Genomic DNA, 25,134 nt, shown 5'->3' with positions numbered 1-25,134 from the left:
TGATCATCCAATTAAACAAGGCTTGTAATGCATCATGCTTCTCTCTTGAGCATCCGCAAATGTTTTCACCTTTATATATATATATATATATATATATATATATATATATATATATATATAATATATAGCCTATATATATATGCATATGATTTCTGCATTCTACCTCTGTATGGTTTTAAGATTCATCTTTTTTTCACACTGTCACTGCTGAAGTGCATGAGTTTAAATATGTAATGTTATGTGAAAAACCATATTCAAGACCAAAAAATGTTAAAATGAACACTGCAACCGGTTATGGTTATCAGGTTGCATAAGATCGTCCATGAGACTCGTGTATGTTTGCCTGATGAGTGAAAGTGTGAATCAATGATGTTCTTCTGCTGTTTGATTACATGTTACATTATGAATTCAGAAAGATTTCTCTACTCACAATCTTTATGAACATTGTCACATTACTTTCCTCTTGTTTAATGTTGTTTTGCTCATAATGAACTGTTCATTTCTTCTACAGCTTCTGGTGTTGATACAGTCAGAGTGTCAGTGATGGAGGGAGATTCAGTCACTCTAAACACTGGTGTTCAAACAAACCAACAAGACAGAATTAGATGGTATTATAATGACATTTGCATCGCTAAAATCAAAGGAGATCTGAGTAAGATCTGTACAGATGTTCAGTGTAATGAAGGCACTGAGAGATTCAGAGACAGACTGAAGCTGGATCATCAGACTGGATCTCTGACCATCATGAACATCACAAACACACACTCTGGAGTTTATAAACTGAAGATCAGCAGCGGCAACAGCGAGAGTGATGGGATCTTCAGTGTTTCTGTTCATGGTGAGTCATTATGTTTAAAAGCAAGTATTTTGCATTTAAATCACATCATTAAAGGGCTTGTATATCATGCTTTTAAATGTTTTCCTTGAGTGTGTAATCCAGGGGTGGAGCAATGTGTTGGGTTCTGGGGCTCCAGCCCCCAAATTATTTTTCATAAGCCCTGAATCTTTTAGGTTTCTTCTTAATAATGCTGTCAAAAATACAAATTTTGCGCTTTTGCTTTGCGCCATGGCTTTGGAGAAGTATCTGTCGAACAGGGGCGTAGAATTTAGTAGGGACGCTAGGGACGTGTCCCTACCAATATCCAGTGACACTGATATATGCCTAGCAATATTTTCGATCAAAACTTTAAATATATTAAATATTGATGTCCCCGTCCCCACCAATTTCAAAATCAAACCTTCGCCACTGCTGTCGAACATACTAAAATCAAAGTGCAGTAAGACTTTGTGCGCCCTTATCAAATCGCATAAGACTGCAAAACTATAGTCTGTTTTGCGCTGTTTCATTTCTCTTTGAAACGCATACAAAACTCGATCAAGTTTAGTCAAAGCCCAAAACAATTATACTTATATTCTATTCCATGAGACCTTTCAAATATGACACATGAATATCTGAGCTGTATGATATTATTGACATATTACAGAACATGGCCCGCCCGCACTCACTCATTCAATAATAACTCAATAACTCTATTTTAGATGTTTGGCCTCAATAAATTATTTTGTAATATGACTAAATGCCTGGTGTGTTTCTAATGCACAAGAAAGCAAATCTTTTATCACATAAAAACTTGATTTCAATATATGAGACATATTCATTTTGTATTGAATGCTATTTATTCCATATCTAAATCTAGATTATATGAAACATTATTATTATTATAATATAAAAACAACCAACATACTTTAGTGTATAAGAACATAGTTCGTGTCTGGACAGTGTCCAAGAAAATCACAGGACAGGTTAATTGGAGGCTGGCTATCCAAAAATAAATTACAGATTATTTTACAGTAATAGCCTGAACAAAGAAATGGCACAGACCTGTAAAATTATTCAGGACATCCAAGAAGGAATTACATTGTTCATATGTTAACTATAAATGTGACACTGAACGCTTGCAGTCATACATTTCTGAATGAGATGAAGAAAAAATATCATATCCAAATATGGGATTGTTTACCATATTATATTAATAATAGGACTAGCCTAGTACTAATAATGTATGATTTTATCATTTTACCTTATACTAATGTGGAAAACTTGCCATTTGAAAAAGTTAGTGACTCAGGGTCTAATTTCGCCTCGAATGCGCGTCTATTTTGCTTTAAACACTCGCTTTATACACGCGTCCAATTCGCGTTGGACGCGCAAGTGGATTCAAAATGTTCAAGTGTCCAACTAGACGTGACAGAAGCGAATTTGACGCTCAATTCGCGTTCGTTGTGAACGTAGCATAACACCTAACCATAACCTAATAGTTTACTGACTGTCTACTAGAGTCTACTAATACTCTAATGAGAGGTAGTTGACATGTAGTTGAAAAGTTACTTAGTAGAATGTCTAAAGTGGACTATCAAAATAAAGTGGAACCAAATGGGTTTATTATACATTTTCTCATAGCTAGGTGATTCCCGCAGGCTGTATACTCCATTTCAGAGGGATTACTCGGCACTCGTTAAGAGTTGATCAAAATGGTTAGATGTTTCAAAAAGCTGAGTTAAGCTTTAAAATGATACCCAATTTGTATTATTGCTTAGTAATTTGATAATATTTTTCTTTTCCAAGGGGTTATGTTTATTTGGGGTTTTTTTGCGCATCAGAGAGAAATGCAGCTAGGTCTTTGAATACTAGCGCATTTAACAGTCAATTGTAACAGGATGCGTAATGTTCATTAGCCGCACGATACAAACAGCATCTTTGTGCTCTGTCATTTCTGCAATATAGAACACAATTTCAATAGCCAAGCAGTCCTCGTTGTCATTAAAACATTAAAATGTAGCTTGTCATTGGATAAGATTCACAGAATGTTGATAAATGTTGCTTTTCAAACTGAAAGTCAAACCATGCTTTATTGCACAGTTCTCTCGTGTTATGTGTCTTTCCCCCCAAAAAAGATCCTATAATCATCTGTTGGTTTGTGTTTCAGGTGCTTCTGCTGCTCAACGAGATGAAGTGGAGGGAGAATCTGTCACTTTATATACTACTGTAATAAGAAAACTGAATGATTCAATAACATGGTATTTTAATGACATTCACATCGCTGAAATGACTGGAGATCTGAGTAAGATCTGTACAGATGTTCAGTGTAAAGAGAGATTCAGAGACAGACTGAAGCTGGATCATCAGACTGGATCTCTGACCATCATGAACACCAGAAACACAGACTCTGGAGAATATAAACTACTGATCAACAGCCGCAGATTCAACATCATTAGGAGCTTCAGTGTTTCTGTCACTGGTGAGGATTGTTAAATCATTCAGTGCATTTTCCCAAAACAGTGCATCCATTATATTTATATGTATAGCTTAAAGTTGGCATGAAATAGAAGTTTATAAGCGATAGTCTTTTCTTTCATATTGTGACATATATCAGAGTGAAATGGCTTCTGGGACAAAAACAAATGTAGTGCAGGGCTTGATTTTGTACATGACTTGTTATTTAGGCCTATGTGTGAGATTTAAACAGCAGGAGTATAAATAAGATTTTGTAGAAAAAACTTGACATTGTATCTTAATGTGGCAAAAAAATAAAACAATTTTAATAAAGGACAAAGTAAAAAAATATTATGAGCAGTATTCATCTATTTATTATTAATAATGAGTAATATTCATTGTGATTTAGAGAGAATGAAAATACTTGGTTGTGTGAATGCACAGATTAATTAATTGATGCACAGGGCAAATATAATATCAGATGTGAGCTGCATGAGTCTGATGAGTGAATGTGTAAATCAATGATGTTCTTCTGCTGTTCGTATGTATGTTTTACATACAGAATTTCTCTACTCACAATCTTTATGAACATTGTCACAGTACTTTCCTGCTGTTTAATGTTGTTCAGCTCATAATAAACTGTTGATTTCTTTTCCAGGAGCTTCTGGTGCTGATGACGACCGAGTGTCAGTGATGGAGGGAGATTCAGTCACTCTAAACACTGGTGTTTTAACAAACCAACAAGACAGAATTAGATGGTATTATAATGACATTCGCATCGCTCAAATCAATAGAGATCAGAGTAAGATCTGTACAGATGTTCAGTGTAATGAAGATACTGAGAGATTCAGAGACAGACTGAAGCTGGATCATCAGACTGGATCTCTGACCATCACACACACCACAAACACAGACTCTGGAGAATATACACTGAAGATCAGCAGCGGCAACAGCGAGAGTGACGGGATCTTCAGTGTTTCTGTCACTGGTGAGTCATTATGTTTAAAAGCAAGTCTTGTACATTTAAATCACATCATTAATGTGTTCAGTGAACTATTTTGCTTTGACATTCAGAGGTGTTTTTTCTCTTTACGTGTTAAAACATAGATTTTTTGACATGCGCACACTGCACAAATATACAGTTTCCTGCTGTCTGCGCATAATAACCATCCTCCTACTGATTCTTTATTTGTTTTAAACAGCAGACTTAATATTTATCCGTTGCTGGACTGAGCCGTCAATCCGATTACTAAGGGATAATTTGGTTGCATGTAAACGTAGTGACGCTGATACAGAGAATAACTCCTGCTGGAGGGGCTTTGCAGAGCTTTTTCATGCTCAAACAGCAATACTGTATCATACACTAAAAAAAGATGAACATGGGCAAAAGCATTGGGTGCTCTATAAACACATTTTGTTCTTACATTGGTTAGTTGTTAGTTTTCTCACTCAGTTTTGTTCTGAACAGTTTCTTATTTTCTTATATCTATTTAAATGCATCAGTGTATAAAGTGCTATATAAATAAAGGTGACTTGACTTAAAATGTATTTATAATCACAGAATGTTGATAAATGTTGCTTTTCAAACTGAAAGTCAAAGCATGTTTTATTGCACAGTTCTCTCATGGTCTGTATCTTTCCCCCAAAAAGATCCTCCAGCATCTGTTGGTTTGTGTTTCAGGTTTTTCTGCTGCTGAACGAGATGAAGTGAAGAGAAAGACAGCGATGGAAGGAGAATCTGTCACTTTATATACTAGTGTAATAAGAAAACTGAATGATTCAGTATCGTGGTATATTAATGAGATTCTCATCGCTGAAATGACTGGAGATCTGAGTAAGACCTGTACAGATGTTCAGTGTAAAGAGAGATTCAGAGACAGACTGAAGCTGAAGCTGGATCATCAGACTGGATCTCTGACCATCATGAACACCACAAACACACACTCTGGAGAATATAAACTACTGATCAACAGCAGCAGTTTTAGCTTTATTAGGAGCTTCAGTGTTTCTGTCACTGGTGAGTCTCATTTCATCATTCAGTGCATTTCCACTTGAGTAGTTTTATAATACTGCTTGAAATAGTCCTACTTAAATCCTCCCAGTAAATGTTTTCATTGTGGATAATCTCCATGACCTTATGCACATCAAAGTGACTGACAATTGTCACATTGAGTTTTGTCACATTACGAATTTTACTTTTTTTAATTATTTCGTTAATGATTAAAAAAAATGCACAATATTAGTCAGTTTTCATGTGAATCGGCTGATTTAGCTGCTGTTGCTCAAAAACACACCATTTATCGAATAAATCAACATCAGAAAACATTATACCGAAAGCATAAAGGTGTAAATATCAGTCAACAGTATTGACTATAGAGAGTTGATTATCAGATGATCTCCAGTAATAATGTCTGTGTGTCTTCAGCTGTTCCAGATTCAGGTCCGTCTCTAGCTGCTGTAGGAGGAATAAGAGCTGCTTTTATAATAGAAATAAGTGTTGCTGCTGGTGGTGTTATTCTGCTTGTGGCTGGAGCTGCTGCTGCTGTGATTTACTGTCACCACAGATCAAAACAAACAGGCAAGTATTACATACAGCTAATTGTACAAAATATAAATTAAGAATCTTTAAAAACATGTAAAAGTATTTGTATGCTAAATGACCAAAGAGTTTGTTGTTGTTGTTCAAACAGAAAGCAGGACACCGCCTGATAAGGTGAGATACTGTGAGCTCTGAATCTCTGTCTGCAAAACACTGACTTTACTACAGATTGACATTTGTTAGTAGTGTGTATCAGGGCCGGTTGCATGAAAACCCTTTATTGACTGTATCCCTAAGGGGAAAATTTCCCTGAGGAAAGTAATTTCTTTACCTAAGTGTTTATACTAAGCATTTCACAATAGTTTGGCAAAACACAGCAATAGGGAAGCGGTTGTTATAGTTTTAACCTCACCCATAAACAGAACATAACCGACAGCTTACTTTTAATAGTTTAACTTACCATGACTTTATGATTTCAAGGTGTACATTTTCATTAGGAATTTTTTATTTTATTATTATTATTATTTCAAAACTGCTTGTCTTTACCATAAGCGAGTCTCTTTTGAACTTCACTGCACAAATGTGTGTGTGCCACTCAAACCAGACTTCATCATAGGCTGCAGGATACATTGTGTACATAAACTTGTTGTCAGTAACATTTTTGTTAATTTTGTTGTCAATATTTTGAAGTTTGACAGCTAAAAGTATGTCAAATTTGAGGAAACTGCGCAAGATCCATGTCTGTTGCATTTTTCATACATCAAAATTCAAACTCATAGATTCAGTGTTTTGGGCTGCCGCCTTGAACTTGAGCATGCAAGATAATAATAATAAAAAAATATATATAATTCTGTCAAACTCACAGTGGAAAAAAATATGAAACCGAAGCTGCTCAAATACACAATTTAATTCAATTTTTAAAAGCGTTCTTCATAAGTCACATTGTTTCAAAGCATATCATACCTTACATATTTATAATACTTTATTTCTACCTCTAAAATAAACCTCGGTACTCCCTCCTTTTTAATTAACATGAAATCAGCCATTGCTTGAGAGTTCAGCAGACGATTTGAAGGAACAGTTTTATTTTAGAGGGTAAAATGGTCACTAAGGTCTTTGTTACAAGGGTCTGAAATTTACTTTTTCACTCACCGGACAATTTGACTACTAAATGTTTAAGGTACCAGCCATTCAGAACTTCTACAAGCCAAAAGAAAAAAAAGAAGAATTAAACCAGATTAACTACGTCACAATTTATATATGGATTATTTGGATTTCATACATTAATTTCTTCATCAAACAAAATCCTGTCATCCAGCCATATCCTCCCTTCCTCTTTCATCCACATCCTTTTTACCAAAAACATGTTTTAGCTGGACAGATCAATACTGTCACGAGGTGAGGTTGAAGCAAGGAGAAAGCAGGATCCAAATGCAGCACGTTTATTTAAATGCACTTAAACTATACAAAGACTCAGGCAAGGGAACAAGACTTGGGAACAGAACAACCTACATCAACGTAACAACGACACAAGAACTCACAAAGACTGGACTGAAACACGGGGCTTAAATACAGGGGCAAACGATCTAAACAGGATAACAAGGGGGCGTGGTCAATGAGAAACACCTGTGAAGACTAATAGACAGACAGGGAACCACTAGACATGACAAGACAAACCCACACTGTGACAAATACAGTACAAAGAACATCAAAATAATTTATGATGTTGGAAAATAACAAAGTATTTTTTGTTAACCAAATGCTTTTTAATCTTTGCTTTTGCTTCAATGAAAATTAACAAGTGCGTCGTTTTATTTTTTTGCGTAGGGACATGGATGTTCAAGTAAGCCAGATATGCACAGATTCTGCGCAATACACTGTATTTAAAGGGATACTTCACCTCTGGCAAGATGAATGTGTATTTAATATTGGTCATTTATATAGTAGAAATGTGAAATTATTTTTTAAATTGAAGCATTCTAGACTGAGCACAGTAATTCGAAAATACTCCTGGTTTTCTACTGATACAAAGCTTAATGCTAAATCCTGAAGTATCCCTTTCATATATCATGATGAATCACGACTTGAGTATTTGCTCTAAATCTGCGCAGATTTGGCTTACACAAACTCCCCCAGCAAAGTGAGTGAACAGTTAACGCTAAATTGGCGAGTGATTTGACAGCGTACCCGCCACAGTTGATTTTTACCCGCATTTGGGTGTTAATTCCAAACCCTGGTTGCAACGCATGACAGAACTTAAGGAAACTCTTAATCAATTAAGGGATAAAACTTAATGATGAGCTTAAGGTTTTTTATCTTGCAACCCATGTTTCACTAAGGGCTCCATTTAAACTTATAACTGGGTTTTCTTAACTTAAGGGCTTTGTTGCAACTGGTCCCTGTTTGAGTTTTCTCTGCGTGTTTCATTTAGAAATCATCACATAGAAACACTGATAATAACGGGCTTATTAAAGAGAGCGCTTCTCTTGTGTTGTTTTACTTCAGAGTAAAAAACGGGGTCTTTACATTCACAAACATCAGAGAGAAAAACACATTTTTTGTTTTTAACTGAATCATCAATCCTGAACATTTGTTTTTCCTTCTGTCAATCATCTTCTTTCTTTCAGGAGAATGATGTCGAAGCAGTGCCCCTTAATCACATGAATGGGACTGATAATGGGACATCCCCTAGTGAAACTCGGACTAATGGAACTTTACAGTAACATTATTTATTATTTTAATAGTTTCACTGAAAGGGAATATGGAAAGAAAATAGGAAAATAGGAAAAAAGGAATTGAATGAAATTATTCTCATTCTCAATCCTCATTACTCAGGGAGAAATTGTGTTCAATACCAGTGACTTGATGTTTCTCACCAAAACCAATTTTAAACAAAGCAAACTATTACCAGCAGTGAAACCAAGAGTACTGGAAGATTTTGAGTATGTAGTGAAGAGAATATTACAGCTGCTAAATGGATCCTCTGTATTGAATTGAATCTATACTACATATACTGTAGAATGACTGATGTTAAATCTTTACAATTTTAGCATTGGCAGCTTGGGAACACTATCCCAGCTAAGAGGGAACATAAGGTTCTTACAGTAATGTTAATAGGATATTAGTTCAAAGTTATTTGGTGTTAAAAAATATTCTCAATGTTATCACAAAAACTTTTTTCAGAATGTTCAAAGAATATTTATTAAATATAAAATGTAATGTTTATGTTCACAGAACTAGGACAAAAAGTTAAGACATTTAAAAATTGGACATTTGTAACATTAAGAGAACACACAGAAATAACATTTAGATAACAATGAGAAAGGTAAAAAAACGTTCTTAGAACATTGTTGTCAACTTGTCAGTTGGGACAGAGAGGAACATTCCTGTTGAGTTTTGGGTGCCAGTGTTTTACACCTCTATTAACCAGCTAACCTCTCGTTCAACCATCTTTGTTAACTCTAAACTGACATTTTTTACCCAGGAATACACCAATACACTCTACACTAGTGTTTGGTTGACAACATTTGTGGTTAAAGATCGATGGTTCGAATCCTACAAGAGTTGATCCATGAAATATTACCATTGTGTCCTTGATCAAACTCTGAATCTCAGGAACTGATCCTGTTAAATCTGCACTGAAATACACCAGCTACAAAATGCTAAATATGTTTATGTAACAAATATATTATATATTTCATAACTGTTACTGGCTGCTGCGCAAGCCTTTTGTGAAACATCTGAATGATGGTTTAAGCTCATTTCGCAAATGAGTTTTTACTGTTAAACAATAGTATTCGGTTTTTTATTACATGACATATTTTTAGATGTTTGTTACTTCCACTGAATGTCTTCATTATTGAAATGTGCAAAAGTGAATGTTTTTCTTTACAATTGTTTTGTATTTTGTAACAAGTGAAAGTGTAACGTTCTACCTTTTGTAAAGCATTTGAGATGTTGATTAGGTTTTGCACTGCCAAGTTTATGCTGGAGACCTGTGGCGCTTTCAAGGTAGAAATACACTACTTCACATCATCTTCCTATTTTTCTGTTTTGGTTCTCAAAGCATGTTGAGCTGTGCTGTTATATATGATTTAACTTCATATATTATTATTGTGTTTTCCTGTTTGTATTGTAGAATATCACTGTGTGCTGGAAATGATCACCTGCACTTGAACAGGTAAAGTATGTTTGACCCCAGTTTAAATCTGTTTGTCTGAACAATGGAAAAGATTTCTAATTGTGCAAATCTCTCTTTCTCAGGGCTGTTTCTCTCTTTCTCGGGGCTGTTTCCAGAGTCAGCTGATCAAAGTGCCCAGCAACTGCCTCTTTACCTTGAGCTTTAAATTCGATTATTGTCTTTATTTTTTTTTTATTCTGTGGAGATTTGGCCATAGTTTGTGAACGATGGGACGGTTGGGTGATGATCTTGACGTTTAGTTGATGTGAATGGGGTGATGATGCAATTTTAATCTGGAAACTCCTATTGCCTTTCTTCTTTTTAATACAAAGCATTTCACTACAGGTTGTACTGTGTATGATTGTATGTGACGCATATAAACTTGGACTTGAACACTGAGCGGTTCCTGCTTTCGTAGAATAATAGGATTTATAAATGTCATCATGGTGCCTATTTTTAAATTAATAATTTCCATTCTGCAACACGATCTCAGTAAGAGAGTAATTGTATGCCTTGGGCTCTTAGCCAAAGATTTTCAGATTGTTTCTTTAATTTAGCATTAGAAAAGGAAAACGTTTATCCTATGCATGGTTTTCATACAATGGAAAAGAACTTGAAATATCTGTATATTTATGTTCTAGATGCCATTAAAACAGATCCGATTCACTTATAACAGAATCTGTGAATTTGTGTCATGACTTTAGAGTTTGTTATCAGAATTAACTGAGCTAAGCTAAAGCTGAATGGTTTAAAAGCCCTTCAACCGCATGCAAACACACTACTGACACACAAACTGAAAACAACCACACACTTCCAGTAATACCTTGTGTTCATGCAGAACCTGTTTGTCCACCAACAGATCAAAACACGTTCAAATGAGATGTATAGATGAGTGTTTTGCACTGGAGATGTACATACACACACACACACACTGTCAAGTAGTTTTGAGTTTCAGTCAAACATGAAAATGCTAAATTGGGCCATAAAATAGATAATTGATAAAAAGTCCTTGTATTACAAAGCAATATCTGAAGATTTGAAGGGACCGTTTCACCCGGTCATCTCTGAATTCATTTTTAAAGGGGTCATATAATAAGCACTTTTACAAGTTGATTGTACTGAAATGTGTGTTGGCAGTGTCTGTACACAGCCATCTTATAATGATAAAAATCCATCCAGTGTTTTTGTTTTAATTTCCTTATATGTTTTCCCCTGCCTCAAATCGAGCCGTTCAAGCCTGTGACGTCACAAGCTCACACGCCCCTCCCACGATTGTTGATTGACAGGAGCGTTTCAACACAGACCCGCCCTCGCTCATGAGGGAGCTGTCAATCATAGTCTGCGCGGCGCGGTCATTGTTGATATGCTGGAGCACTGTCTATGAGCAGAATGGCGTCTAAGCGATTGTGGTGTTCTGTGCTTGGGTGTAATAACGAACACAGCAGTCATTTTAATGTTCCTAAATCCGAACCGCTGAAGACGCAGTGGCTGAGTTTGTTTTCGAAGGGAATATTCCCCACGAGCAACGTCAATGCTCTCATGTTTGCGCGAATCATTTCACACACCAGACTGCTTTATAAACGAGGATCAGTATAAAGCTGGTTTTGCTAAGAAGCTGCTCATGAAAAAAGGATCGGTACCAGATATTCGTGTTCCTGCTGAATCTCCAGAAGAACGGAAGTGAGTGTAACGTTTTATTAAACTTTATATTAATATATTAATCTTTGCAGATCGCTAGCTGCACGCTTCACAATGAATGCGTCTAAGGTTTACACTCAGGGTACATTACGGCATGTTTTCTATGTATGACGTTCTCAATATAATTCATAATCCCACGTCTATAATGAACAACGCGTTATGGTTATTGTGTTGCAAACGGTGTAGCACAGAACAGAGAGGCGGGGTGAGCAAAGCTCATTATCGTTTAAAGTCATATGCACTGAAACAGCGTGCTGAAAACAGAGCTGTTTTTGATCAGGTAAAATAAGTGTTTTCTTACAATACTAATGAGAATTTTTAATTAAAGTATATTACAAACTTTTAATTTAGACCCTAAAGAATCATATTAGCTTGTACAAAAATGGCATTATATGACCCCTTTAAATGACCCAGAATCCCTCACATTGATTATATTATTTGATTTATATGAACTGAAATTTTCAGGTAAAGTGAATCTTATTAAATCAGAGGTTCTTCTTGTCAAGGAAAAAATAAATAGGATCATAAGGATGGCAGGTAAAGTTATAGTCTAAGAACAAATTAAATATATTTATTTAATGGCAAGTCTTTTACAATCATAAAATACTATTTGGCCAAAGTTTTAGGTAAGTGACAGGAGCAGAAAAGACAGCAAATTTCGACATTTATGTCCGAATGTTTTGTGTCCAGTGTACAAAGATGGCGTTAGGTTGTCAAGCCCCTCAACATCAAAATGGCCGTGTCACTGACTAATAACAGAGATGTCAAAATACTCTATGTTCAATGTGGAGCATCATAAAGCCATCAAAGTTACTTCATTTAGCATTGTTTGGCCCTTCCCAGGGCTGACATTGTCATGTGTCAGTTGTTTTTATTGTTAATGCTTATCAGAATGATACATTATTGTCTAATGCTTATTCATTTATTCCTCGTCTTTTAGCTCCTTTTTCGAAACGTGAATTTATGTTAACTCAATGAATTCCTGTGTTATAAATTGCTTGATTGATTGTAAATGCTAATAAAAATTATTAAATGATGGATGTTATGGCTTGTGTTTTTCTATTGATAAAGTATCTAAATGAGCTGTTTAATTCATAAAATTGGTAACACTTTATTTTGATGGTCCCGTTTGAACATTCTTTTGACAGTAACTTTGCAACTACATGTCAACTAACTCTCATTAGTAGAGTATTACTAGAGTGTCTGCTTAATATCTGATAACTCTTTATTTTGATTCTCCCCAAAAGACATTCTACTGACTATAAGTTACTTTGCAACTACTTGTCAACTTATTCTAACCCTAACAGTCTATACTCTACTAACACTCAAGTGAGAGTAAGTAGACATGTAGGTGCAACATTACATATAGTCAACAGATTTTGTTAAAGGGACCATCAAAATAAAGTGAAATGATCTCATGATGGGAACCCCTAAATAGGCTCTATAAAGAACATTTTTCCTACAAAGAAAGCATGTTGTCCTCAATGTACAGCTGAGAAGAATATCCTCCACATTAGCCCGTGATTCTTTCAAATCCTGGAAAAGCAACAGAGCAATACAATGCTGGTTAAAAACCAACAGATGGTGCCATTTAAAAGTTAAATCAATAGGAAAGTAATGACAAAAGTGAAACGGCGTATCAGTCAAAAATATGAGTAAAAACTATTTTCAGTCAATTATATTGTAATAATAACGGTCTGTCTTTATCACAACAGAGTCAGGTCTATCTTCAGTTCATAGCAGGAATATCAGCTGGTGGCGGGACCTATTGTCTGGTGTGGTTTATCATGACGGAATGGCTAGCATAAAGCCATTAGCACACAGCTGGTAAAATAAGATGCTAATATAATATTTATGTAATCTATGTTCAATTGAGTTTGTTATTGTTCAAAAAAAGGCAACAGGAGGCAATGATCAGGTAAGGTGTCTCCAAAAAAACAATGGTTGCTAGCTATTTGAGCACCAAATTAAACTAATACAGAACAACAACATTGTAAACAATACAAAAACGACTTATGTGCATAAGTGTATGATCATCGTGTAAAGACTAAAGGGGTGGATCTAATCCGTGGGGAATTTGCATAAATTAATTAATAATTGGTAATTAATAATTATTCATACATGTTTGGATTAGATCAGTCTTACATTGAATTTACTCTCCCTCTAAGGGAGGATCTATCATTTTACCTGTGTAGTGGCAATTTTAATGATATTCATTGATCTTTAGTAGAATATAGATGATTCAAAGAATGTCACATGTGTGTCTCACTTGTAGTGAGAGAAGATTCTGTTTATGTACCTGGGGAGGCAGAAGAGGGAGACACTCCAGAGAACAGACGAACAAGGACCTCTGACCTAGATGTCAGAAGGCCATTTTGGTGCAGGGGGGCTTATTGGGCCAACTAGTGACGTCTATGGAAAACTACTGGGAGGAAGGCTCTGGGGGGAAGAAGGCCTTGAAACTAAGATAAAAGCTAGTTCAGTCTGTCTGGGGGTGTGTCACTCTTCTGCACAGGGTAACAACTGTGTATTAGACTGCTCCTATTCTTGCAAGAATAAATACTTCTATTTTATATAATTTGACTCTGAGTGTCTCTTACGCAGTGATGTTTGTTTGAGATGAATTTTTGCCACAACAGTTTTGGTGTCAGAAGTGATATTCCTTGGACGTGCCTCCTGGACCTGAGATCGGACGGTGTTTGGCCACCTGGACTAAGTAAGTTCCAGCTCTACCTCGTAAACTTGAGAGAGAGGGGCCGACCGATATCAGGGCCGGGAGAATCGACCACTGGAATCTAAAGAACCCGCAGGTGGCAACAGAAGCATCTCTGGTAAGAGACAGTTCAATTTATTTTCTTTTGGGTAAGTTAATTAAATTCAGTTTAATTGGGGAGAAGAGTGAAATTGAACCATATTGGCTGAAGGCTGTTTCGGTGGTACGTAATCTGAGATTAATTGAGATCTATATAGATCAAGAAATTTCAAACAGATACGAGGGAAAAATCTGAGATTAATTGAGGTCTGTAACAGGTCAAGATATTATAAGCAGATAAATAATCTGGGATTAAGTGAGAACTGTAACAGATCAAGAGATTTCAAACAGATAGGTAACCTGAAAATTAGTTGTTCCACGACGGAGCAAATTGTTTTTAGGTATCTGAGGCTAATTAGGGGGAACCAGAATTTTTTGGTAAACCATAATTAGGAGGGCACTAATAGTGCAACCCGACCGATTTGGGTTAAAAGAAAAGAATCGGATTTGTTTAGGGACGCCTAACAGATTAAAGAAAACGCGCGTTGAAGAGAAATCCACAGAGAACAGAAAACAGCCAGTATGGGGATGTCTCAAAAGCAAGCTTGCGAAATTTGATACACCGGTTTTCTGTAGAACTAGGAAAGTATGGGGGGAAATGTATATTTTAGATATTGAAAAAACTGAGAAAATTCCATGATTTTCCCAGGGAGGGAACACTGAGCACAAATAGACTAAGAGTGTGCGAGAATCAGTGGAACAGGGCAGCGGGACAAAAGGTTGTTGTGGCTGCGTTCAACATGTGTGTAAAAAATGTGAACAGATAATGGATTGTTCAGTTGAAGATAAAATGTCGAACTGCCAGGAGAAATAATGTTTTTTACTTCTTCATCCAGTAAATGGATGCATGACATTAGATGTCTATAGAACTTAAATTTATATGACAAGGATTGAAGTGGCAAGAAGCAATAAGGCTGTCTGTGTGAAATAGAGGGAAGTGAAAAAACAAAAAGGTTGGTGTGTGAGATATGTGTGTGTGGGGATTGTTCAAACAATCATGTACTGGTTAGATAATGAAGGAACTGGCATGTTTGAGAAAAGAAAGGAGAGGATAATGAAGGAACTGGCATGTAGGGAAAAGAAAGGAGGAATATAGTAGAAAACTATATGTGATGAAAATAGAAATGGTCCGACAGAATTTATGGAAGTCAAATGTTTAAATGATATGAAAAGTTTTAGAATAAAATAAGGCATTGTATGATTGACAGGGATTAACATGATATGAAGAATGTTTTAAGCAGAATGGGGAACAATTCTAGATTTTGATAAAATAATGATTGAAATGATGATATATCTGCCTTATTTTAATAATGTTAAGAAAATAAGGGTATTGAAGCAAGTAGCTATAATGGTTGTCTGTGTAATTTACGGACTGAGTAATATAATCTGTTTTGGAGAAACAGTAGAGATAAGACTGAGACAATAATGATAATATTAAGTTGAATCTGCAGACTAACCATGTAATGGAAGGGAAAAGGCTTCAAACCAGTTGTAATGAAAATAATGATGTACAAATTGTTACACTTTATGAAGAGTAACGAAACAGTCCGGGAAAATAAATAAATAAATAGTGAGACAGAAGAGAGCAAATGCTGTAAACAGCTCTGCTCTGAAGATCTCACTTTGAAGAGATTTGCAGATGATGTTTTGTAAAAGATAAGCTGGGATAACAGCAACAGTACTTGTAATTAGTGTTGTTGATGATAATACCAAATTAGTAAGGTGTAAAGACAGCTATGTCCAAAGATTCTGGAAATCAATAATGTATAATGTTCTGCCAATAATAATGATGAAGATTATGATTTGGCTATTGTGATTAAATCCGCCATTGGTGGACTGTAAAAGAATACAGAGAACTGCTTATCAGTGGCTCTGTTTACAAAATATGTAAAGGTAATATAGAGAGACAGATCTCAAAGATGATTTATAATAACTGCAAAAGATGCAGAGTAGCCTTGTCAAAGTTAGTGTGAATCCTGATTGGAGACTGATAAACTCCTAGAAGAGAAAATTTTGAAGTCAGATATTAAGTTATGGTAATTGAGAACTTGACAACTAAAATTGAGATTGAGAAATGTGAAATGTTATTGAGAACTAGAATAATTACCATTATGTAAGAACAAATAAGCAGAAGCAGTAGACTACTGAATTAGCAGTTGCTAAATGTAAAATGTGTTGAAAGGCATTTGATTAAACAAAAAAAAGGCCTGCTAGTGTTGACCATGAAAAGAACAGAGCTGAAGTTTTGCTTTCAAAAGATAAGTTTGTTATGGGCTGTAATGAAACAGTTTGCTTATCTAAAATCTGATGTGTGCTGTGCCTGAAACTGCCAGTGCGACAGAGACTCAATCTGAGTGGAAATTTGTAATGTCTAAATTCCCTGAGATGGGCAAAAGACAAATATAAATAATATGTTTATTTGAAACCGTATGTAATTTCTGGCAAAGATGCCTTAAGCTGGGATAGAGTTAAAAGATGATAGATAAATGTTTGATGTTAGAAGTATATGAGAGAGCAGTGTACCATCCAATAGAGTCTCAGAGTCTCTCTCATTCAATGAGTCAGCTAAAAGCTGGTATCTGTGATAATGTGTAAAGCACAGTGTTTCAGTTGAAGGATCATAGACACAGAGATGTTTTAAAAATAAAACTGAATGACTTTAAAGAAGTTTTTAAAACAATAATACAGATAGAGATGACATTTTGATTAGGTTTTTTTAGGACCAGTAACTTCTTTGTCTGATCTTAGTCCCCACCATGAAACGGGGGAGGGGCCGACGGAAATGTACGGTGGTGATCTAAATTCACTGAGTATAATCCAAGTAGCTAGGTTGCTGCTTTTAAGATAGTTAATGGATTTAAGTGATTAAATACTGTTGTTATTGACCTGTCTCCCTATGTGAACACTATTAGGCAATCCGAATGGCTCTGGTGACTCTTGAACGTGCCTTTCCTAAGCTCTAGAAAACAGCTGAGTTCTGTTGAAGCAAACAGCCTGTGATGGGAAAGAGCGGTCACCAGTGTGTACAGTGGCTACTCAATGACGGGTTTGATCTTCCTGGCCAGGGGACAGCCTAACGCAGGGGGTCACGAACATTGGGCACCTCCGGGATGGAGGTGTTATATGTGAGAAAGGTATGAGAGTTGAGCGCTGATTACTGGAGGCCACCGGGGTCAGCAGAGCATTGAGAGGTGAGATGCGCTGTGAGGAACAGTCACGGCGGTCTGACCCAGAAAATGTGAGTTCCTCTATTTACCACTCGCCAGAAGAAACCGCATTCATTGTATGGCTTGTTTTTTTATTGTGACAAGCGTCTGCAAATATGCCAGGGGAAAACACCCTGATGGAGATTATAGATAAAGGGCTAACAGGAGTGGGCGAGCAGGAGCCAGCTGAGGCCATGAAGTGATTCCCATTAGTTGTTGTGGAGACAGTAGCAAAACTTTTTATGTACTGGTTGCCTTACGGGCAAGGAAAATCATAGTGTTGATTTTGAACTAATATGTTATAACATAGTTTTAACTCTTGAAGGTCGTTAGACATGGTGGTGGCTAAAGATGAAGACAGCTTTTGATTTAAGGAAAGTCTGGATGACAAAGGTGAATGGTCAAAGGTTATTGTAATGAATACAAATTTTGACTAAGTTACAGCCTTAGGAGGCTGGTGAAAAAATTATTTGTTTATAGTGAGAGAGACTGCTTGAGCGGAGGAAGGGATGGTAACTGTGTCTGTCTTTCTGTTATCGGCCTGCTAGAGCAAGCTGAAGCAAAATAATGATAATGAAACAAAACAACCCAGCTGACCTTGTTAAATTCTAATGAATAATGAACAAGACATGCTTTGAAACTGTTTGGGAGACCATGTAAAATTAGGTAGAAGCTACGGGAAAATGGGAAGTTTAAAATCTTATTTAAAATTCAAATCTTTAAGCAATAATATAAAGAAAAATGAATATTGAAAATGAACAGTTAACATATGTGTGTCTAGTATGAGTGCGTGTGATGGTGACAGCACTTTATGTCTTGTATGTATTAGTTTGGGGCACTAATATTCCGCCTGAATGGTGTGTATATTGCGTCATTAACCTCTGGAATGAGTTTATCATTACAGATGGGGTAAGGCAAATGACAAATTTTAAAGAAGCTGATAATTCTGATGAAAAGACAATACAGAACATGGGACAAGCTTTAAGTTGATTGGCCATCAAGCTCTGTCTGGTAGTAATAATTTTGTCATACATAATGTAGATTTGAAGATCAGTTTAAGTAAATTGGAATTGTGTAGTTGTAGATCACCATCTGGCATGGGCTGAGATAAATGAAAATGTTGTAGATTTGAGGGAAACAACAAAGTGACATATTGGCTAAGTCAACATGAAATTATCAAGAGAGCCCCTCACATTTATGATTATTGTGAACAAAGGGGGAGAAACGATTGACTGACATTGACCAAGTCTGTACAGCACGACTTGACCTGATAGGGAAAATTGATGACTTTGGAAATGTTTGTAGATGACTGACTTGAGAGACCAAACAACAGGCCTGAAAAGCAAGATTCGCTGTGAGACTGAGGGCCGTTGCCTTTCAAATACTTCGAGAAGAAGATGAGATTGTGGCTTTAAGTGAAGAATGTAATATTTTTGTTTCAGAGGCAGAGAAAATTTGGCTGAAGGACGGCGTTTGGGTTAGTGTTGATGGCAAACTTTATAAAAACACTATGTTAAATGTTATGTTAAATTGATGCTCGAGTTGTGTCGTGCATCAAGAGGGGGATGGTATAACAATTGCCAAATATGGTTTATTAAGGGGTTCACAGTTGCTGAATAAATGTTGGGAGAACACTAGGGGTAATTTGATAAAAGCCCTGAAAGAAGCCATTTTTCTGCCTAACAAAATTGATGTCTGTGAGTGTACACACACCAATAACAAAGATTGTTTCAACAGGAAACGCCAGGGCATCGAAGGACACGGGAGAACAGTAGACAAAAGAAACTGCGTACTTTACTATCTGACAATAACCTCGAAATTTGTTTCTCTTTACAGAGAGCATGCAGGATTGGGAGACAGGGCAAAATGTGCCAATAAAATAATGGTTATGGATGAATTTGGCTAACTGTCCTGGCCTGGGTTATTATTGTGGGAGAAAGGTGCTACACCTGCGCAGCGCATAACTTAAAATTTTCCTTTTACAGAATGTCAGGATGGATTGGATCAAACAGAACTAATTCTGTTCCAAATGTATGAATATTGACTTGTTAACGTAAGCAAAGTAAATATTGTGTTTTTCAGGGTAAAAGGACCCCGAGTGCTATTAAGTGAGCAAGAAATTATCCGGAGATAATGTTTCAGGTTGTTGATTCCACAGGTCACACCAAAGGGGACGAGCTGCTAGACAAGCGGTCACTAACAAAATACTTAAGGTCTCCATTCACAGGTGACAGTTCACTCCAGTGGGGGTGCGGTCGTGATATAAGGGAAAACCTTATAAGGATCAGAAAATGGTTGGAGAGTGTGACACCTGGGTCCAAGCCTCTCACCTACACCGACAGGCCACAACCATCCCATAGTCCATGGGGCGAACGAGATGATCAACACGCCTGGAGGAGGATGTGAACCAACTAATGGTTTAAGAATGTGGTTTTGCGATTATTTTGGGGATTTTATTTGATTAAATCAAAATAGGGCTTAGTATTGATATACAGCAGATCAAAAGATTTGATTGGTTACTTATTCATTAGGAAATATTTAAGGAAAATGTTTTTGGGAAGAGAAGATCTATTAATTAATGTAAATTATAGGGATAATTGTTGAAGCTTATTAAGTAGAACCACAGCATGTTTGAATTAAAAGTTAAAGGTAAAAGAACACGGAACGTCCGTGGCGCGAACGAGATGATCAACACAACTGATGGTTTAAGTTTAACAGAAGAATCTGTTTTTGTGATGATTTTGTTTGATTGAATCAAACTAGGTATTGATTTGATTGTAAATGTAGAAAATATATTGATTGTGTCTGTAATGGAAATATTAGAGTTAATATTGAACAACTGCATTGGTTAGAAGAATGGATAAAATTATAAGACTTCTCTGGTTAGATTTTGTTAAATATGGCATTAAATAGAGCTTACTAAATTGAATTAGAAGTGAACAAAATATGGTTAGGAAAACCGAGGTGAAATATGGAGATGGGCGTAGAATAATGGAAAAGGCTTAATGATAGGAGTTAGGATTGTTATTCTAATAATTTTGTTATTCATGGGGGAATACGATTACAGTGACAGGTGAAACATGCTGTCTGTTCAATTGGTGAAAATGACAGTCTATCCCAAGGATGAACAAAATTATGTGACGATACAGGTAGCGGGAGCTACAGTGAGATATGTGTTAAATGTATGTTCTGTTTGTTTTTCTTCTATTTTGTTTATTTTCTGAGAAAGATTAAGGGCAAAAGATTTAAAGAAGGTTACAAGCAGCGGTCATCCGTGTTACGAGATGGCGTACAAAGATAGGGTTTGAAACTGAGTGATTTTTATTATACTTTTATCTGTTTGTTTCCTTACTATGTTATAACTACCTTTTTCCTTACTGGCGTGACTGAGGGTCTGTTTACAGGAGCGCAGGAACAGTGATTTCTCGCTTAGCCCGGCGCAGTAAAAATGTTTACTTGCTAGCTAAAATATTACGGGGCCTTTCCCCCACAAAAACAGCCTTATGCTTCTTCATTCTAAACTTTTCTTCACAGGTTCAAGGAGAGTGATCATTTATGCAAAAATCAGAGATAAAAAGTATAAGTGTGATGATATGACTTAAAATTTGTCTTATTGTTTATTATTGTGATTATGGGTAATCAGAATGATAAAAAGTGAGGAGTTGTAGTGGCAATTTTAATGATATTCATTGATCTTTAGTAGAATATAGATGATTCAAAGAATGTCACATGTGTGTCTCACTTGTAGTGAGAGAAGATTCTGTTTATGTACCTGGGGAGGCAGAAGAGGGAGACACTCCAGAGAACAGACGAACAAGGACCTCTGACCTAGATGTCAGAAGGCCATTTTGGTGCAGGGGGGCTTATTGGGCCAACTAGTGACGTCTATGGAAAACTACTGGGAGGAAGGCTCTGGGGGGAAGAAGGCCTTGAAACTAAGATAAAAGCTAGTTCAGTCTGTCTGGGGGTGTGTCACTCTTCTGCACAGGGTAACAACTGTGTATTAGACTGCTCCTATTCTTGCAAGAATAAATACTTCTATTTTATATAATTTGACTCTGAGTGTCTCTTACGCAGTGATGTTTGTTTGAGATGAATTTTTGCCACAACACCTGCATGCATACGTGTATCCTTGCATTTTAACTACAAGTTGATTGCATAGATCACGTTTTACAGACAGGTAAAATTTAATTAGCTCAATTGATTAATATTGGGGGAATCCCACATATCATCTTACTTCATAGGATTTCAGGAAACGCAATTCTCTGGCCAGAAGAACTGGGTTTTCTGCCCTATAAACACATACTCTTTAAAGTATCTTTAATTTATAAAGCCGTAGCTTGATCTAGTCATTTCAGAGACCTGGAGTATGAGCAGACACAGTAACATCAATCAAAATGAATATAATGGATTTAATAAAGGCATGTCTACTTATATATTTACTACGGTACAGGAATATATATATTTACAAACAAAAAAGACATAAACAACACAATAAGACATCAATGAACGAGAAAGTGTGTGAGATATAGAGATATGGATAAATTACACGCGTGAGAGCGAGTAAGAGAGAGAGAGAGAGAGAGAGGGTTACGTTCACCTAGACAGTCAACTTTCCTGAAACAACACGAAAACACATTCTTAATGCTCTGAAAACAGGGTAACCCAAATTTACTTGCATGTGGAAGGGTTCTCTCATGTGTTGCTGCGTTCCTTGAGCGGCCTGCATGGTCTAGCCGCGTTTTGGACGGCAGATCTTTTGTTCTCCGTGCGCGTGCAGCCCGCATGGTTTAGCCAAGGGGGTAATCTATCGACCGGAAGTTGAAGCCGGCCGGGTGCCGCCATCTTGTAGCAGAACTTCACTTGCGTTAGCATTTCCATTGACTCCCATTCATTTTGGCGTCACTTTGACAGCAAATAACTTTACATCTGAGGCGTTTAAAGACTCCATTTGTCCATTATTTATTTCTAAAGAAACACGACAATGTATAAAGGGCTCCATTACCTTCTATGTTACATTATGGCCCCGTAGAAACAGATTTAGTAAAAATAGGCTAACGATTGCGTCATAACCATTCGACTCTCTGTCGCGCTGTACAGAAATTACCGTACAGACAGGAGTAGAAGCTTGCAGGCAATCGGGGGGACGTCCCCTCAAGGGAGAAGCCCATAGATAATGAGTCCATAAAAGCAACGGAATACTTACTCCTGCTCACTCACGATAAAGGATTCTTTGCTCAAGTTCCCCGTCTCTGCAAGATTAACGTTGGCAATTTTCACGCACAGCTACTAGAAGATTAACGTCTGTCAGACAGGTTGCTCACGTCATCAAGCTTAGTTTGAGTCGGTCTGAGTCTGCGCGTCAGGAACGGAAGTGCTCAGAAATCGCTAAAAGTGGGCTTCAACTGTCTCAACTGAGTTCCAATGAGATCGCTCTGTCCATTTCTTTTACTGTCTATGGGTTTAGCTGCGTGCGTGAGCTGAATCCTTGGTTCCGTGGAGTCACGTGATGCGGCGCGAGTCTTTGAACAGCAGTCGGAAGTCTTTTAGGTCACGTTACCAACGGAAATAGATCGGCTCAGGTCATTTCACTTCGTGGAAGTGAAACAAGTTGAGTACAGAAAACAGATCTTAGGCTAGAAAGTAAAGAAAAGATCCAGGATAGGATCTGATCCCCTGAGGGGACATCCGCGTGAATTACATGTTTCTGACGCGCTGGAAAGTTCAAGAGAGAGTTGGGCGGAGCCGCGCTCCTACATTTATCACCTCGGAGAAATCCATCCCCTTCCTGTTCACTGGGCCAATCGGGGAATGGGTGTTGCACGCGGGAACCCTGGTTTATTGTCCTTTGTTTGGGAGAACGTGCCCCTCGTGGTACAGGGGTGTGTTCAAGGAGGGTGTATAGTTTAACAGTTTGAATCTTCAATGGCGGTAAAACCTATTAAAAATACACTTTACTTTATATCTCTTTGCATATTCAGATAGCCCGTTCCATGAGCATTTTAGAGGTGTCAAACACATCAAATGAAAGTCAAAGGAAAAATACAGAGGTATTTAATATGCATAAAGAAGGTATTTCTAATGTCTATTTATGCCGTGGCCAAACAAAGATATTTCACTGTGACATGGGGAAAAACATATACATTTAACAAAATATATTTAATGGTTTTTATGTCTTTACCCAACAGAAATGTCCGTCTCTTTGTTCAGAGACATTCTGCGACATTCCGATGGGTTATAAAGTCTCGTAACAGGAGCTTCCCTCGTGTGTTGGGGGAGGGAAGGGCTCGTGTGTGTGTTTGTGTGTGTTTTTTCAAGGCTTTGGGATTTTAGCACGGTGGTATTTAGTTATTCAGATTCACCCTCGCCCAGTCCTTACAATCGTGTAGCGGACTTCGTCTCACACCACAAAGAAACTCCCGACACCACTGGCTTCGGTGGACCACGACTGCAATTTATTAACAGAGGACAGAACATCAACACAAGCCTTCAGGTTTACTCTGTTTCAGCTGACTCTCTCCAGTCACAGGCTGTTCTGAGGATTTTACACAAAGTCTTGTATTACAACAATCAATTTCTTTTCATGTCTTATTTATGAAAATTCACATTCACACAAACTAAATTAAAGAAATAAAATTCCATAAAAAGTACATATTTTTACATTAATATTATAGCCAAAATGCCTCAATTTGTTTGATCGTACAGTGGTATTTTCCCCTCTTGTTGTTGTTAAACATACCTGCAATTTATTAACAGAGGACAGAACATCAACACAAGCCTTCAGATTTACTCTATTTTAGCTGAAGGATGTATGAGAAAAGACACGTTAAGTACCGTCCTCCATAACAACAACTGCAATTAATCTAGTACACAGGTCACACATATGGCTATAAACATACATTTTACCATCCAAATGAAAGCTACACACATTTAATACACTAAACAACATTTCTACAGACTCAATCCACCAAAATTATATGTGGATAAAATTATTAACAGGGAAAAACCTGCACTCTAATTTGGCGCGCAGGTGGCAACATAAAACAAACACGTGCGTTTATAAAACACAGAAAATACATTGAACTGTTGGCAGAAAAATGCATATATCATCTCGTTCCCGTTTTATGACACTTCTAAAATAGATATCAACTTGAAACTTCACTTAATATAGCATATTTTCACTCTTAAATGCAGAGCACTACACAGACATACCTGACTCTCTCCAGTCACAGGCTGTGCCGAGAGGGGATTCACTAAAGTACAGGGGTTTCAGTACCGCGACGCACAGGGGGCGTATCCGAGGGTGTGGCCGTCACACCCCTTTCAAAAAATTTTTTTTTATAATTTGCAGGTCACCGCACATGCGCAGAGTGTAATGCCTTCTTCCCGCGCACTTTTCAAATTAGATACAGAACTGATGGATGA

At 36.9% G+C, this 25,134-nt stretch overlaps 2 protein-coding genes across 2 annotated transcripts in view; one reads left to right on the top strand and one right to left on the bottom strand.

Annotated features, from left to right (window-relative positions):
• The first annotated feature begins 744 nt into the window (after nucleotides 1-744).
• LOC130087016 (uncharacterized) lies at nucleotides 745-5,329 on the top strand. The gene is made up of 4 exons (XM_056253218.1): nucleotides 745-838; nucleotides 2,988-3,299; nucleotides 3,933-4,262; nucleotides 4,956-5,329. The coding sequence occupies exons 1-4, from the start codon at nucleotides 745-747 to the stop codon at nucleotides 5,327-5,329; spliced, it is 1,110 nt and encodes a 369-aa protein (XP_056109193.1).
• Nucleotides 5,330-5,722: 393 nt separating this feature from the next.
• The window catches only part of LOC130087015 (SLAM family member 9-like), a 122,836-nt gene continuing 103,424 nt past the window's right edge, over nucleotides 5,723-25,134 (bottom strand). Inside the window, exons 3-4 of the mRNA XM_056253217.1 lie at nucleotides 21,442-21,450; nucleotides 5,723-5,826 (exon numbers count right to left, since the gene is read on the bottom strand). Coding sequence (XP_056109192.1) covers nucleotides 5,723-5,826; nucleotides 21,442-21,450 — 113 coding nt within the window. The remainder of the gene's footprint in view (nucleotides 5,827-21,441; nucleotides 21,451-25,134) is intronic.

Source organism: Rhinichthys klamathensis, unplaced genomic scaffold (assembly GCF_029890125.1).
Source record: "Rhinichthys klamathensis goyatoka isolate OS25496 unplaced genomic scaffold, OSU_Roscu_1.1 h1tg000103l_1, whole genome shotgun sequence".
Classification (NCBI taxonomy): domain Eukaryota; kingdom Metazoa; phylum Chordata; class Actinopteri; order Cypriniformes; family Leuciscidae; genus Rhinichthys; species Rhinichthys klamathensis.
The sequence above is the reverse complement of the archived record's forward strand: the minus strand, read 5'-3'. Positions and strand labels throughout refer to the sequence as shown.

Coding starts and splice junctions, on each gene's coding strand:
- LOC130087016 (XM_056253218.1), top strand. CDS start 745: ATGAACATCACAAACACACACTCTGGAGTTTATAAACTGAAGATCAGC. Junction 3,300..3,932: donor CTTCAGTGTTTCTGTCACTG/GTGAGGATTGTT, acceptor TTTCTTTTCCAG/GAGCTTCTGGTGCTGATGAC. Junction 4,263..4,955: donor CTTCAGTGTTTCTGTCACTG/GTGAGTCATTAT, acceptor TTTGTGTTTCAG/GTTTTTCTGCTGCTGAACGA.